This window comes from Drosophila sechellia, chromosome 3L (genome assembly GCF_004382195.2).
Source record: "Drosophila sechellia strain sech25 chromosome 3L, ASM438219v1, whole genome shotgun sequence".
NCBI lineage: Eukaryota > Metazoa > Arthropoda > Insecta > Diptera > Drosophilidae > Drosophila > Drosophila sechellia.
In genome coordinates, this window is record NC_045951.1 from 8,017,338 (window position 1) to 8,030,494 (window position 13,157).

The 13,157-nt window shown below is 46.3% G+C and overlaps 5 protein-coding genes across 14 annotated transcripts; 3 read left to right on the forward strand and 2 right to left on the reverse strand.

Annotated features, from left to right (window-relative positions):
• Positions 1 to 169: 169 nt before the first annotated feature.
• On the forward strand, positions 170 to 3,858 carry LOC6604831 (WD repeat domain phosphoinositide-interacting protein 2). Of its 7 annotated transcripts, none has more exons than XM_032718547.1 (6): positions 170 to 391; positions 652 to 749; positions 957 to 1,724; positions 2,408 to 2,566; positions 2,977 to 3,104; positions 3,171 to 3,858. In XM_032718547.1, exons 2-6 carry the CDS (start codon positions 679 to 681, stop codon positions 3,401 to 3,403), a joined length of 1,359 nt encoding a protein of 452 aa, XP_032574438.1. In that variant the 5' UTR covers positions 170 to 391; positions 652 to 678; the 3' UTR covers positions 3,404 to 3,858. The 7 variants fall into 7 exon arrangements, with proteins under 7 accessions (XP_032574438.1, XP_032574437.1, XP_032574441.1 ...); XM_032718546.1 differs by having other exon boundaries at positions 170 to 366; XM_032718550.1 differs by having other exon boundaries at positions 171 to 366; positions 3,186 to 3,858.
• A 580-nt stretch (positions 3,859 to 4,438) lies between these two features.
• On the forward strand, positions 4,439 to 9,711 carry LOC6604832 (mediator of RNA polymerase II transcription subunit 24). Its single transcript, XM_002029641.2, has 7 exons — positions 4,439 to 4,625; positions 6,324 to 6,410; positions 6,469 to 6,626; positions 6,696 to 7,538; positions 7,606 to 7,966; positions 8,033 to 8,850; positions 8,988 to 9,711. The coding sequence occupies exons 1-7, from the start codon at positions 4,536 to 4,538 to the stop codon at positions 9,610 to 9,612; spliced, it is 2,982 nt and encodes a 993-aa protein (XP_002029677.1). The 5' UTR covers positions 4,439 to 4,535; the 3' UTR covers positions 9,613 to 9,711.
• On the reverse strand, positions 4,623 to 6,289 carry LOC6604833 (chaperone protein DnaJ). Of its 2 annotated transcripts, XM_032718107.1 has the most exons (3): positions 5,559 to 6,289; positions 4,840 to 5,471; positions 4,623 to 4,779 (listed from the first exon to the last, which is right to left on the reverse strand). In XM_032718107.1, exons 1-3 carry the CDS (start codon positions 6,151 to 6,153, stop codon positions 4,717 to 4,719), a joined length of 1,290 nt encoding a protein of 429 aa, XP_032573998.1. In that variant the 5' UTR covers positions 6,154 to 6,289; the 3' UTR covers positions 4,623 to 4,716. The 2 variants fall into 2 exon arrangements, with proteins under 2 accessions (XP_032573998.1, XP_002029678.1); XM_002029642.2 differs by having other exon boundaries at positions 4,623 to 5,471.
• Positions 9,670 to 11,058, reverse strand: LOC6604834 (nedd8-conjugating enzyme UbcE2M). Of its 2 annotated transcripts, none has more exons than XM_002029643.2 (4): positions 10,953 to 11,058; positions 10,697 to 10,876; positions 10,316 to 10,617; positions 9,670 to 10,020 (listed from the first exon to the last, which is right to left on the reverse strand). In XM_002029643.2, exons 2-4 carry the CDS (start codon positions 10,794 to 10,796, stop codon positions 9,877 to 9,879), a joined length of 546 nt encoding a protein of 181 aa, XP_002029679.1. In that variant the 5' UTR covers positions 10,797 to 10,876; positions 10,953 to 11,058; the 3' UTR covers positions 9,670 to 9,876. The 2 variants fall into 2 exon arrangements, with proteins under 2 accessions (XP_002029679.1, XP_032574000.1); XM_032718109.1 differs by having other exon boundaries at positions 10,697 to 10,879; positions 10,953 to 11,028.
• A 338-nt stretch (positions 11,059 to 11,396) lies between these two features.
• Positions 11,397 to 12,688, forward strand: LOC6604835 (probable deoxyhypusine synthase). 2 transcript variants are annotated; one of them, XM_032718282.1, is made up of 2 exons: positions 11,397 to 11,672; positions 11,742 to 11,881. In XM_032718282.1, exons 1-2 carry the CDS (start codon positions 11,481 to 11,483, stop codon positions 11,778 to 11,780), a joined length of 231 nt encoding a protein of 76 aa, XP_032574173.1. In that variant the 5' UTR covers positions 11,397 to 11,480; the 3' UTR covers positions 11,781 to 11,881. The 2 variants fall into 2 exon arrangements, with proteins under 2 accessions (XP_032574173.1, XP_002029680.1); XM_002029644.2 differs by having other exon boundaries at positions 11,406 to 11,672; positions 11,731 to 12,688.
• Positions 12,689 to 13,157: the final 469 nt, after the last annotated feature.

The following is a 13,157-nucleotide window of genomic DNA, read 5'->3' on the forward strand; positions in this document are numbered from 1 at the left end:
ATAACTAACAATGTTATTTAGTTTTATTAGTTTAATGGTAGCTGCTTATCCTTAATGCAAGTGAAAGATTTCTAAAGTTAGGCAACTTCGGAGCAGTCGCTGCCTTTTCCAGCACTGGCGCATACAACTCTGTCCTCGATTCGCACTCCCTGGTTCGCTCTGCTCTGTTGCTGTTCCACTTGCCTTTGTGTGGGTGCTGGTGTGTGTGCAAAACAGAGCAAAAACAATTGCGCGACAAGAATTCCAAATATCATTAAACATTACGTGGATTCAGTTAAATAAACGCCTTGCAGCCAACCACTAGTCAACAGCGGTGTCCTGCGTATATTTATAGGGCCGAGGCAGAAGTGTTAGCGATACAAATAGGTACAAATAAACGATTCCCAGTCACGTATGTACATTTCGCAAGCGTCTGGGTGTGTGTGTGTGTTTTGTTTGTTGTTGTTGCTTTTATCAGCAGCCCCAAAAAGTGTACACACACTAGTGCAAAGTTTGTTATTGTATTTATTAACATATATTTACTGCTTTGGCCCACGCTTTGTTTGCGCCATTCGCCATTCCGTAATGCGCCATCGGTAAATCGCGAGATCAACACATTTCCCTGGCCGATCAGACCGATATAGCTAACGATTTACGTCCAATCTGTTGCAGGACCCCAGCCCCTCCCACAAAGAAACCATGATGAACCTGCTCGGGCGGACCGATGTGGATGCGGGCGAAGTGTTCGTCAACTTCAACCAGAATATAACGTAAGTTACAGTGCACACTGGCTAAAGGGAACGATGATAAAGTTGTGCCAGTAATATTTCTACTAATGCTTATGTTTGTATATAATTGCTATAAATTGCTATTAATTTAGTTTACAAACTATATGAGTCATAGTTTCTGCGAAGCGAATTAAAATTCTTAACACCACCTACTACTTGCTAACCCACTCACACTTTCCACCCTTTCAGTTCCCTGGCCGTGGCCAGCAGTGGAGGCTACAGCCTGTACAGCCTGGGCTCCGTGGACTCGACACTGGACAAGATCTACCACACGAAAAGCGATGAACTGTTCCTCATCGAGCGTCTGTTCGAGAGCTCCCTGGTGGCCATAGTTTCTCAGCGAGCACCACGCAAGCTCAAGGTGTGCCACTTTAAGAAGCAGAGCGAGATCTGCAACTACTCGTATGCAAACACAATACTGGCCGTAAAGCTCAATCGCGAGCGATTGATTGTGTGCCTGGAGGAGTCATTGTATATCCACAATATCCAGGACATGAAGGTGGTGCACACCATACGCGACACACCGTGCAATCCGCAGGGTCTTTGCGCCCTCTCCTCGTCCTCGGAGCACTGCTATTTGGCCTATCCGGGCAGTGTGACTGCTGGCGAGGTACAGATCTTTGATGCCATCAACTTGCACGCCAAGACCATGATTCCCGCCCACGACACACCACTGGCGGCATTGGCCTTTAGTCCCTCGGGCACGGAGATAGCTACGGCCAGTGAGCGTGGCACGGTGATCCGAGTCTTCAGCTCCCAGGATGGCAGTCGACTCTTTGAACTGCGACGGGGACTAAAGCGCTGTGTGTCCATCGTTTCGCTGTCGTTTAGCACGTGCGCCGAGTATCTGGTGTCCAGCTCCAACACCGAGACGGTTCACATCTTCCGGCTGGATCGCAGTGCCACGGAAACGGCTGAAGGCCATGGCAGCAAGCAGTCGAGCGACGACTGGATGGGGTAAGCGGTGTTGGATTCGGATAAATCAACTTATCTTTTGTAGCTTTTGTAGATTGTTGTACTTTCTGCTCGATGCAGTTATGGCTTATGGTCAACTATTAAGGTGTGGGTGTTCTGTACATAATCGCTATTACCTCCCGACTCCTATGTTTTAAACCAAACCATTCGTCGAATTATTAATATTAAATGTCACATCTGTTCAGTTCCAAGAACCTTTTCCCATCTGGTTTAGTAATATAGAAATCGTTCTGGATCCATTTCAACTATTATTTTCATTGATTCATTTCATTCATATGTACACATGTAGTCCTCTCATTTTTAACGTATTTAAGAGAATTGGTTTTTATACTAAAGCCATGTGTCTAAAATGAAATCATTCAAGGGTTTCTCAACTAAATATTATTTGTAAATTAAAGTCAAGCAAGAGAGAACCATAATGCCAATACAGAACTGCCGACATCATTTTGAACAGCGATTTTGATGAAAACAAGCCCAGATCAAAGTATCTTTTTTTGTACAGGACTTAGGAATTTTTGATTTTTTTCTATTTCTCGTGTGGCACTTGACATTTATCTATTTTTCTTTTCTTTCATTTTGCGAATCCACCAAACACGTACCAACCAACCACCTCAACAACAACCACAACTACTCAACCACTCACCATATCTACTCTCTCATGCAAGTTACTCGTTTTTTAGATTCTTGAGCAAAACGGTCACCAGCTACCTGCCCACGCAGGTGACCGACGTGTTTAGCCAAGGCCGTGCCTTCGCCTCGGTCACTCTGCCGGAGGCGGGAGTGCGCAGGATGTGCGCCATTACCACGATACAAAAGCAGCTAAGGTGAGTCTAGCTCGGATCGCAGTTTTGTTTTCAGTTCAATTTGCAACGAAGAACTCACGGGAAAAACGAAAAAGCCATAAAATTCTACCTAGTTATAAAGGATTTCGAAAAATTACAATTCTATGCGAGCTTAATACCTTAGGTAGGGATTTTGAGTTCTAGAAACCAATGCCCTTGTTCCGCGTAAATCATTTACACTACCTACTTTATCTGGCTTTATATGGGTTACAAATGTTTGAATTTCCCTGTACTCTGTTGAAATGTACTTAATATGCTCTTTGCAAGAGCAACCTATTTTTGATATGGGTTTATAAAACAATAATTGAGTCACGTGCAAATTGAACTATAAACTGATTATCCTCGCCTCTATTTCAAGTTCTAATTAACGGTCCATTCTATTGCATTTGTAGACTGCTGATTGCCTCGCAGGATGGGTACTTGTACGTGTATTCCATTCCCACCGTCGAGGGCGCAGAGTGTCAGCTAATAAAGAGGCACGACCTGCGGCTGGAGGACCACTATGCCATGGATATCAAAGGTGCTTAACTGTTCGCTTCTCGCAAACACTTCACACTTACACACATCCCAACCAAACCCACAATAGAAACAAATTCTCTAGTTGATTCACCTCAAACTCTAGGCCTGAACAGTGGCGTGAGCATTGGCGGAGCAGCTGGAGTTCCGCCGAGCAGTGCAGGTGCGGCCGGAGCAGGCACTGGTGGAAGTGGTGGTGATGGCAAGTCGGCTGTTTCTGTTACCATTGGTGTCGACAAACCAAGTAGCTCCTATGCGTCGGCCGTGAAGGGTGACGATCCCGTGGGACCCTCATCCGCTTAGACAAGGGCAATGATCAAAAATGAGAGATGCAGCGATGGTAAACGAAACTCACTCCTCAAAGTAATAAGGACGATGATGCTAAAGTGATTGCAATGATGCTTGGCGACTGGCGACGGCGGCGGCGATAATGATGATGATTTAACGACGGTGGCTCTGTGGCGTCAAGCGTATTTAAGTAAATAAATAGGTCATAGACTTAATTTAGCTCTTAACGTTGTCAGCGATGATTCTTCCTCGTTTTGTATCAGCCAATATTCCTTTGTACGGCCTCTCCCTACCCAAAACATTTTTTTTAGTTCTAAGCCCCCGTTCCTGGCGCTGCCATTGGAATGTGAAATGCTTTTGTCATACACTCCTAAGTTAGTTGTTAATTAATAATTTAGACGGATTTACAGATTCGCTTTGATATTTGAGTTGCCAGCTTTTTATACAAAATAAACGGCCATTGCAAATTAGTTCTTAATTTTTTTATTTTACCAGTCCTCGCGCCCTCATCCCTTGACAATCCACCGAACTCGATTTGTATGTAAAGTTCTCGCCTAGCTATGGTTTAATCATATCGAAATATCTTGGATTAAGCACGTACACCACACCTATATATATATATTAAATCTTCAATTTAAAATTAAATTAAATTCAGCTAGCGACACGATGAGTGAAATAAAATTTGAAAAATCGGCGAGTGCAATGGAGGAACAATTTTCGGCATATATAAATAGAATATATTTTGTACAAAGTCAAATATTTTAGAACATAATGTTTAAAATGAAAAAAAAACAGTTTACAAACGAAACTCATACGCTACTTTATTGTATTCAATAAATTATTTGAATTAAACATTTTTTTGCCTTTTCGATATCTAAAAATATTTTATAACATTATTTTCTTTATTTGGCTAAATTCCTCGTGGCAAAAACAAAATTTTCGAAATATTTACAATTGGCGAACAATTTTTAAATTGTGTGTTTTTCAACACTCTAGGATGGGAAAATGATGGTACACTTTTGGTATAATTTATGAAAGATTCAGCGGTCACACTGAGCGGTGCTAAAAAATATATTAGGATTAAATTAAATAAATTGCGTGAAATACGAGAAAAGTAAAAGTTATATTACTTCCACGGACGCGCGAGATGAAGGAGAACAACAAGATCCTCCAGCTCATCTATGTGGCGTGGCGCGAGCGCTGGACGGACTCCCAGTGGGGCATCAACATAAAAAAGGCAAGGCAACCCAAGCAAATCAACACCGAACAATCAATATTCGTGTTTACCAATGTATTGTAAATGCAATGAGGCCTGTACATTGAGAATTTTAGGGGTTCAAGTTGCCCGCCTCCGTGCTTTTGGTCTTGGGCTCGAAAACCGGATCCTCTGCCTGGGACAGGGCCAAAACCAGTTGACGCTGCTTTACGGAGAGATTCCGGGGTATACGCACCTTCAGCGTGACGATGTGGTTGCCCACGCCCTCCTTGGACCGCACCCCCTTGCCATTGAGCACCACCTGGGTGTGTGATTGGGTGCCCGGCTCCACACGTAGCTCCACGGTTTCGTACAGACCCCGTATGTGAAAGGATCCGCCCAGGATGGCCTCCGAGATGTTTAGGTGCTTGTCGCTTAGAATGTCATTGCCAACGCGACGGAAATAGTCGCTAGACGGCACCGACAAGCGGTAGGTGACCTGCTGCTTGGTTTCCGGATTAATAAGGTTCAGCACATCTCCGTCCCGCGATCCTGAAGGCACCGAGACCATTACGTCCACGCTGGACACTACAAATCCCCGATTCGAACAGGTTTCGCAGTCGTTGCGATTTGTGAATCGCTTGCCCTTGCACTGCGTGCATGTGTTCACCGATGAGAAGGTTGGCGTTTTGGTCATGACCTTTCCAGTTCCATTGCATCGCCGACAGGGTTCCTTGCCCACATCCCGATGCGCCATCAATTGTGACTTACCCTTGCAGGTCTCGCACTTCCGCAGGTAGCGCAGCTCTATCCGCTTCTTGCATCCCACTGTCGCCTCAAGGAAGTCAAGTGGCAGATCGAATTCGTTACTCTTCAGTTTGTTGATCTCTAGAAGACGATTCAAGTATCGTGTTCATATCGTGATATAGTGAAAAGTTAAATGGTGTGTGATGAATCTGAAATCCGTCTGCTTACCATCATTTGTCGTCTTATCCGAATCGAACTTCTTGGCCTCCTCGAGGCCCACATTCAAGGGATTGCCCGCCTGTTCCAGAAAAGCGCGCTCATCCTTAATCCCGCCCAGCTGATCGTACTCCAAGCGCTTCGTCTCATCGGTTAGAATGTTATAGGCGTTGGACAGCTCCTGGAAGTGCTTCAACTTTTGTTCCGAGTGCGTGGAGTCGGGATGATAGCGCTTGGCCAGCGCATAGAAAGCCGATCTGATTTGCTGGATGGTGGCGTGCCTGTTGACGCCCAACACTTTATAGTAATAGTCCTTGGGCATGCCGCGGCTTTGCGGGTACTTAACAGCCGGAGATGACACCTGTTGAGGCGTGGCTCCCGGTGACGTTCGCTTCGCTTCCCGCTGGCGATCTGGATAGTAGGCCGGTTTCGTGGTCCTGAACTGATATTGACTGATAAATCGCATACAGATCCAGCAGGCTGCGACAGCGGGAGCGCGGTCCAACTTCAAGAAATGTGCCGTCCTCCTGCAGCCATCCGTTGCAGCTCCGCTGAATAAAGTGCCTAATACGTCTCCACGACTGCGAAATAATTTTAAACGAAACATTTCTTATCGCGTAACAAAATATGCAACTATGTATAAGTGGAAATCCTAACTAGATTTTTATGTTGTTCTGTTTCTGTTTATTTTATGGGGTTGTGACCCAGATATTGTGTTAAAGTTTGACAGGAAAAGAAAATGTTTCATTATTGTCCCTCCCGTGATTACTATTTCAGGTGCTCCCGAGAGGAGTCAGTGGAGATGTATACAATCTGGCGGACTGTCTGATGCAGCAGGCACTCATTGGTTCCACGGCAAATCCGGTGAGTAGTTGATTTGATTATTTAGATTGTTTTCTAAATTGTAATTTATGCCTTTCAGTTGGTTCTTAACTACCTGAAGCACTCACTGTGCGCCCATCTCGTTTCTCACGCTGCTGTCCTTCGGTGCATTGCTAAATATGACAAATTGGAGCGCGTATATTGCATTACAGCGCTACTTGAATTCCTGGCCAGCATCGTGAATGGCGTTACCTGCCGGTAAGTCCTTTTAGTTTTATATGTCTTTAAAAATCAGGAGTAAACATAATTGTTCATTCCTATTTCCAGAATAAAATCTGAGGAAGCGGTTTTACCGAGTTCCGTCGTCCACTTGGTGTACTGGCTGCTTCAAATCTTCGCCAGAACTGTGCAGCACTATGAACTGTATGGCGAGATTAGCGCTGAGCAATCATACATGCTGGACCAGACCTGCGTGGTGATAGATCGGCTTAGCCAGCAGCAGTTTCTGCTGTCTATGCTGTACGTGGGCTGTCACGAAGAGCTCGATATATGTGGACGGATTCGGGATAAGTACGCTACCATCAAGGGATCGTTGACGAACTCAAACTTTACGCTAAACGCACCACAAGTGGAGCAGCAATTGCAGCAGTTGGCCTTTATAGAAGCCAAGCATCTTGAAATGCAGACACTTAATCCGCCGCCAACACTCGAGAAGATCTCGTGCTGCGTGCAACCCTTACTGGCGGTGGAAGTGCTGCTCAATCCATGCAAGGACACCAGCTACTACGTGGCTGAGTTGCAGATGCTGCAACGATTAAAGAAATACTCCAATACACGCCTCTTCTACGAAATCATCCGTGCTGGATTCCTCACTCTGAGCAATGTTGCGGATACAAGTCCTGACACTATGTGGGGTGCCTTTATGTTCTTTAAAATGCCGCACATCATTAAGCAATTGCACGCCCTGCAACGCATTCCCGGGGAGCAACCACCACCGGCCGATTACATACCCGAGTTGGTGGAGGCTTTGGAACTGCTCATCGAGGACAATCTGCTGCTGGACTTCATGGATACCAAGTGCTCGTGCAATATGATCGAGTTCCTTTTGAATGACTGGACCAAGCAACAACTAGTCAATGATGTCCACGTGAAGAAGTTCGCCAGTCAAAGGTTAGTCGAGAGATCATGCATTTTGTACACCCATCTTAATTATGTAATTTAAAACGAACTCTTCCAGGGAAGCCGCCTCTCAATTACTCAAAAAATGCGACAATGGCCAACAGACACCCTCCAATATAAACTTCATCAAGCGCGCAGAGGTTCCGCTTTCCGGAGTACTAAAGACGCTGTGCACTAACAAGGTGCAGGACATGGTGAATGTCCTTTGCCAGGTGCCGGTGGGCAACAGCTTCGAGTTGATTCTTTCAGTGGCTACCGTCGAGGGGCGCCTCAAGACATTCGTATCGCGACTGATCCAATGCAATGAGAACTCCAAGCCGGTGCCGGGCGAGCTGGGCAAGCTGTGCGTCATCCGGTCCACGCTGTTTGATGTTTCCTTCCTAATGCTGACTAGCATTGTGCAGACCTATGGATCCGATGTACGCAAAACCCCCTAATAACTTTATTATTACGCTGCAATTTTAATGAATTCTTATTTATTTCAGGTGGTCTTATCTGAGCGTGGTGACTCATTTTTTGAGAAATGGGTGCGTGAGTGCATGGTGGAAAGAAATAAGCTTAAGAATCCGCGTCAAATTCTCGCCCTCTGTGATGACAGTATTGTCGACGAGCTATTGCTTAGCTTCAGTAAACCAGAGGCAGCACAACTGAAGGCAAACAACTTAAGTTGGCAGGAGACTTGCCTTAATCTGCCCGGAGTGCTTCATCATGTGCTAATAGCTTGGGAGCAGGAAACGCTATCCTCGGCGGACGTTAAAAGTATTCTGGACAATATTAAGAGAAGACTTTTCAGCTTTTCCGTTTGCGCCACTAGTTTTCTGTGCGCCTACATGTATTCGGTGAAGGAAACGGAACTTCTGAAACCACTAAACATGATTCAGCAGTTTCTGGCTCCGTTGACCAGCGAAGAGCTTTCCAGCCAGGAAAACGCCAAGGAGCGACTAGCTCTGTCCTATCAGATTATCAGAAAAATGCAACACGATGTGCATCCTGCTCCAAGTACCAAATCCCGCCTCATGTCACATTCCCCGCTGGTTGAGCAGTTTCGGGAGGTGTGGCGAACAGTAGTCGATGCTGGTCACCTGCCCGTTCGCGCTGCTCAGTCATTGGAGTCGCTTCTGCTAGCCGGCGGCGCGGCGTGGCTGACCACCCAGTTGGTGGAGCAACTGCTGGCCTGCAAGTACACAAGGGATATGTCGCGAACCATGGACGTTGTGTTTGCCGTGATGCACCTCGACATTGAGAAGACCACTGAGGCGTTGCTGCAGTACGTGGTGGCTCCACTTATACTGCGACGACAAGGGTAAATACCAATATTTTCTTCTGTATATTATTTCATTTATTTATCTACAAATCGAATCGATTTAGCAAGAAAGGATGTAAAAATTTAAACTGCTATGATTGAACTCGTACTCACAATTTGGCAATCTTTTTTTCTAGTGAGGACATTAATGAGCCCCAATCCCTGGTACTGGCCCGCCTCTGTGTTTATTGTATTATTTCCTGCCTGGAGAGCCGCAAAGGAAATGGCACTTCGGCTTTGACGGCCATGAAGAAGCGGTCGAGATCTCACGATGAGGAGGAACTGGCGGCCAATGCAGCCAAAGTGCGCAAGGTGATTGGCGATGGCAGCGACAACTCCAGCGACTTTACGGACACTACAACCGGAGCTGGCCTGGCAGCTTTATTGGGCTCCACTTCAACATCTGAACTGCGGACTACGCCGCTTACTCTAAGAGAACCACTACAGACGAGTGTGCAGCACATTTTCGCAGTGTTCCTGCAGTTTGTCAGTGGAGATGAACTGTCGCCCAAGGCCGTTTTTGTTTATCAGTTCATCTCGCTGCTGGTGGAATGCGGTGGGGAGAGGGTCGCTCCCGTCCTGCGCTTGCTGCCCAACGGCCTGGTGCAACAGCTCCTGAAAGTTTTGGTCACCGACGACATAAAAGTGGGTCTCATCAGCAGACTATACGATCTGCGAATCCAGGCAGGAAGACTATCCGCTGTGTCTGATCTTTGCCTGTGGCGAAATATGCAGATGGCCAGGCACAGCATTCATCTGTGAGGGATTTGGAGGATTGCCACATTGGGTATGCCGATTATGATTAAGAGACGGGTGGGCGAAATTGCTAAATGAATTGTATTAAAAACTAGAAATTGGTGACTTGACTCGGCTTCTTCTTTGCACGCAGTGGATTTTGCTTTCGTTTATTACAATAATTTGTTGTCGCCGATGTTCGTCTGTGTTTTGCTTCATCTTCTTCAGTTAGCGGGTGTAGGGAGAGGTGTATGGACAGGCTTAAAGTAAGAGACCTTGCGATTCCCTATATCACTTGAGCAGACAGCACTCGAAGTAGGTCTCGCCCACACAACCTCCGCGCATCGCCTTCTTTACATTGTTCTCGAACTGACGGCGGTTGGTCTGCAGGACGTCGGCCGCCTCCTTGTTGAGCGGATCCTCGGGGTTGGGTTCCTGGAAGCAGTTGATTTGGATTAGTAATACTGTGTAATAACAAAAACATAAATAATGATCGTTAAGTGGTTTAAATAACTATATCATGATTTTTTGTTTGTTTTCGTTAATAATCTAAACATTTATATTGTAATTATTTCAGTGGGCATTCAATTAAGCAAGCAGAATTAGAAATCAATTGTTCACATAACAAGACATACAAACTCAATTGTAACTTGAAAGCTGTGGCTGTTGATCAAGACTTATGGAACAAAGCGTATAGCCTCTAAAAGAACACAAATCTCGAAATACAAACCAGGAATAGAAACTGCAAGCCATAGACGATGGAGTTGATGTTCAGCACTGGGTTCCAGTCCTCGCGCAGAATGTTGAGGCAGACGTTGCCATCCAGGTCAATATTGGGATGGTAAACCTGGGTGGCGCACTTCACCTTGGGCGGCTCGTGCGGATAGTTGGATCCGACGCGGAAATTGAACACGAAGCGCCCGTCTCTGTAGAAGCCCTCGTCGGGCGAGATGATAAGCTTGAAGTTAAGCAAGTCATTGGGATCGGGAAAGTCTGTGGCGCAAGTGTTTGGCAGGTTCAGTTCGTTAATATCTGGGGGGGATGAAAGCAGCCCAAGATGGATAAGTAATAGGCGCGAGTTGGTCGTACCAGGTGCTGGATTGGAGACTACCTTTCTGTATGCGCAGCTGGGCGGCAGAAGCTTTCTTCTGCTGACTGCCCTTTTGCTCGCCGTCTTTCTTCTGCTGCTTAAGCGTGAATAGTTTAATCATCTTGGCGTCCTCGTCTCGCTGGCGTTTCGTTTTCTGCGTTTGGCTGCGCTCGAAAGTTTCTGGCTCTCTGGGGGCTGTTGCTGCTTATGGGGCAGGTTGCATTATTTGGAATGTCAATGGTTTACGGGTAATTGTTTCACTGAATGTTTGGCCTACCGTTAACAATAGATCTGATGTAAAAAACCACTTCGAGTGCTTTCTATCCTTTCCTTGTTTCTGCCCAGCGATATGTGTAAGTAATCGATGGTTGCACCCGATAACAGTCTAATCGATAGTTGTTGCGTAGTGCTGGTAAGCGGACTTCGGATTCAGCGGGATTCAAGCCAAGTTTGGATACTTCCAATGATTACAAAATTATTACCATTGCTCAAGAAAATTGTAAAATCTAAATTTTCGGCACACAACCGGTGTAGTAATAAATTAAAAAATTATCGTTAATAGTAATTTTTTTGAAATAAATATATTAAAGATATTTAAATTAAACGCGGAGGTCTTAAATAGCTGTTTTTTCTTTCTTCGTTCCATAACTACGCTGAACTTTGAACATAAATTTATAAAAATATTTGTTATCTACGTCGCAAACCACATCTCTATCGAAAACCAGGGCTGCCTTAACCAGCACATGTTGATTAATGCAGTACGATTGGGCTCCCCTTGAGCTGTTTATTTTGAATTTTTCTGACCATGTCGACGGAGCCAGCGGTGGCCAAGGATGCTGTGCTGAAGCGCAGCGAAGCTCTGGCGGAGAACACGCCCCAAGTTAGTGGCTACGATTTCAACGAAGGCTTAGACTACAGTAAGCTCTTCGAGTCCTATGTGACCACCGGGTTTCAGGCCACGAATCTTGGGCTGGCCATTCGTGAAATCAACAGAATGGTAAGTTAGTAACTTAAATACGAAACTCCGATATGTTACAAACCCATAACACTGGCAGCTGGATTGCAGGGACCAGCCTTTGGAAGCGGACCAAATAGACAGCCATGAAACAGACGACTTCATCCGTCGAAGGAGCAAGTGCACCGTATTTCTGGGCTACACATCCAACTTGGTTTCGTCCGGACTGCGGGAGACCATACGCTTTCTGGCCGAGCACCGTATGATAGACAGCATTGTGACCACAGCCGGCGGCGTCGAGGAGGACTTCATCAAGTGCTTGGCTCCCACTTTCATGGGTTCATTTGAGCTGAGCGGTAGGGATCTCCGCGAGCGTGGAATCAACAGAATTGGCAACCTTCTGGTGCCAAACGATAATTACTGTAAGTTCGAGGACTGGGTGATGCCGCTGCTGGACGAGATGCTGGAGGAGCAGAAATCCCAGGGAACTATCTGGTCGCCTTCGAAGATTATTCATCGGCTGGGCGAACGAATTGGAGATCCCAGTTCCATCTACTATTGGGCTGCCAAGAATCAAATACCAGTCTTTTGTCCCGCCTTGACGGATGGCAGTCTGGGCGACATGATGTACTTTCACTCCTTTCGACAACCTGGACTCGTGTTGGACATTCTATCCGATCTGCGGAGGCTCAACACAATGGCTGTCAAGGCGGTTAATAGCGGGATGATCATCGTGGGCGGCGGCGTCATCAAGCATCACATTTGTAATGCCAATCTGATGCGGAATGGAGCGGATTACTCAGTATTCATCAATACCGCCTCGGAGTTTGACGGCAGCGATAGCGGCGCTCGGCCGGATGAGGCTATATCCTGGGGCAAGATCAGGAAGGATGCCACCCCTGTTAAGGTGTATGCCGAGGCTAGCTTGGTCTTTCCATTGCTTGTGGGTGAAACGTTCGCCAAGCGGCATCACTGCGCCGGTAAAGAGCTGCCCCGAGAGACTAACCAAGTGTAAATATATACGAGAAAATAAGGACAACGCAATCAACGCAAATGTACAGATGTAACTTATTAAGGAATGGTTGGGCCGCAGATGGGTCGTATTGCGAGTCCGGAATGGAAGTCCCCGAAGTGTTATGCCCCGCCCAGATGCAAACTGTCCGGGCAGGAAGCCATTAAGCGTCGTCGGAGTTGTTGGCTGCAAGTGATAAACACCACCGGCAACAGCGCAACAGCATTGCACTCCGGCACCTCCAGTGGGCCATTCACATTCCGCCGTAATGGTGGTTCTGCTGCTGGAATCGCTTTAGTGCTGCAAAAATGCAGCTTTTACCGGCGGTCACAGATGCTATATTCCACGTGGCCTTAGTTTTATACGAATATTCCCTCACTTCTGGCCATAATTGTTTGCGAAGTTCGCTCTCGCTGGCAGGAAATCGTCCGCCACGGAACAGTGCATCCGCATAAGCCCACAAAATTTGTCATTGATTTTATGCCACTAATGTAAGCGCTCGGCTTCCGTCACTT

What these genes read in the sequence shown, in the direction of transcription:
- LOC6604831 (XM_032718547.1), top strand. Translation starts at nt 679, where the DNA reads ATGATGAACCTGCTCGGGCGGACCGATGTGGATGCGGGCGAAGTGTTC. An exon ending in AACTTCAACCAGAATATAAC is followed by an intron (nt 750 to 956) that starts GTAAGTTACAGT and finishes CCACCCTTTCAG; the next exon opens with TTCCCTGGCCGTGGCCAGCA. An exon ending in TCGAGCGACGACTGGATGGG is followed by an intron (nt 1,725 to 2,407) that starts GTAAGCGGTGTT and finishes CTCTCATGCAAG; the next exon opens with TTACTCGTTTTTTAGATTCT.
- LOC6604832 (XM_002029641.2), top strand. Translation starts at nt 4,536, where the DNA reads ATGAAGGAGAACAACAAGATCCTCCAGCTCATCTATGTGGCGTGGCGC. An exon ending in GGGGCATCAACATAAAAAAG is followed by an intron (nt 4,626 to 6,323) that starts GCAAGGCAACCC and finishes TTACTATTTCAG; the next exon opens with GTGCTCCCGAGAGGAGTCAG. An exon ending in TTGGTTCCACGGCAAATCCG is followed by an intron (nt 6,411 to 6,468) that starts GTGAGTAGTTGA and finishes TATGCCTTTCAG; the next exon opens with TTGGTTCTTAACTACCTGAA.
- LOC6604833 (XM_002029642.2), bottom strand. Translation starts at nt 6,153, where the DNA reads ATGTTTCGTTTAAAATTATTTCGCAGTCGTGGAGACGTATTAGGCACT. An exon ending in GGATAAGACGACAAATGATG is followed by an intron (nt 5,472 to 5,558) that starts GTAAGCAGACGG and finishes ATCGTCTTCTAG; the next exon opens with AGATCAACAAACTGAAGAGT.
- LOC6604834 (XM_002029643.2), bottom strand. Translation starts at nt 10,796, where the DNA reads ATGATTAAACTATTCACGCTTAAGCAGCAGAAGAAAGACGGCGAGCAA. An exon ending in CCAGCTGCGCATACAGAAAG is followed by an intron (nt 10,618 to 10,696) that starts GTAGTCTCCAAT and finishes CATCCCCCCCAG; the next exon opens with ATATTAACGAACTGAACCTG. An exon ending in GCTTGCAGTTTCTATTCCTG is followed by an intron (nt 10,021 to 10,315) that starts GTTTGTATTTCG and finishes AACTGCTTCCAG; the next exon opens with GAACCCAACCCCGAGGATCC.
- LOC6604835 (XM_002029644.2), top strand. Translation starts at nt 11,481, where the DNA reads ATGTCGACGGAGCCAGCGGTGGCCAAGGATGCTGTGCTGAAGCGCAGC. An exon ending in TTCGTGAAATCAACAGAATG is followed by an intron (nt 11,673 to 11,730) that starts GTAAGTTAGTAA and finishes TAACACTGGCAG; the next exon opens with CTGGATTGCAGGGACCAGCC.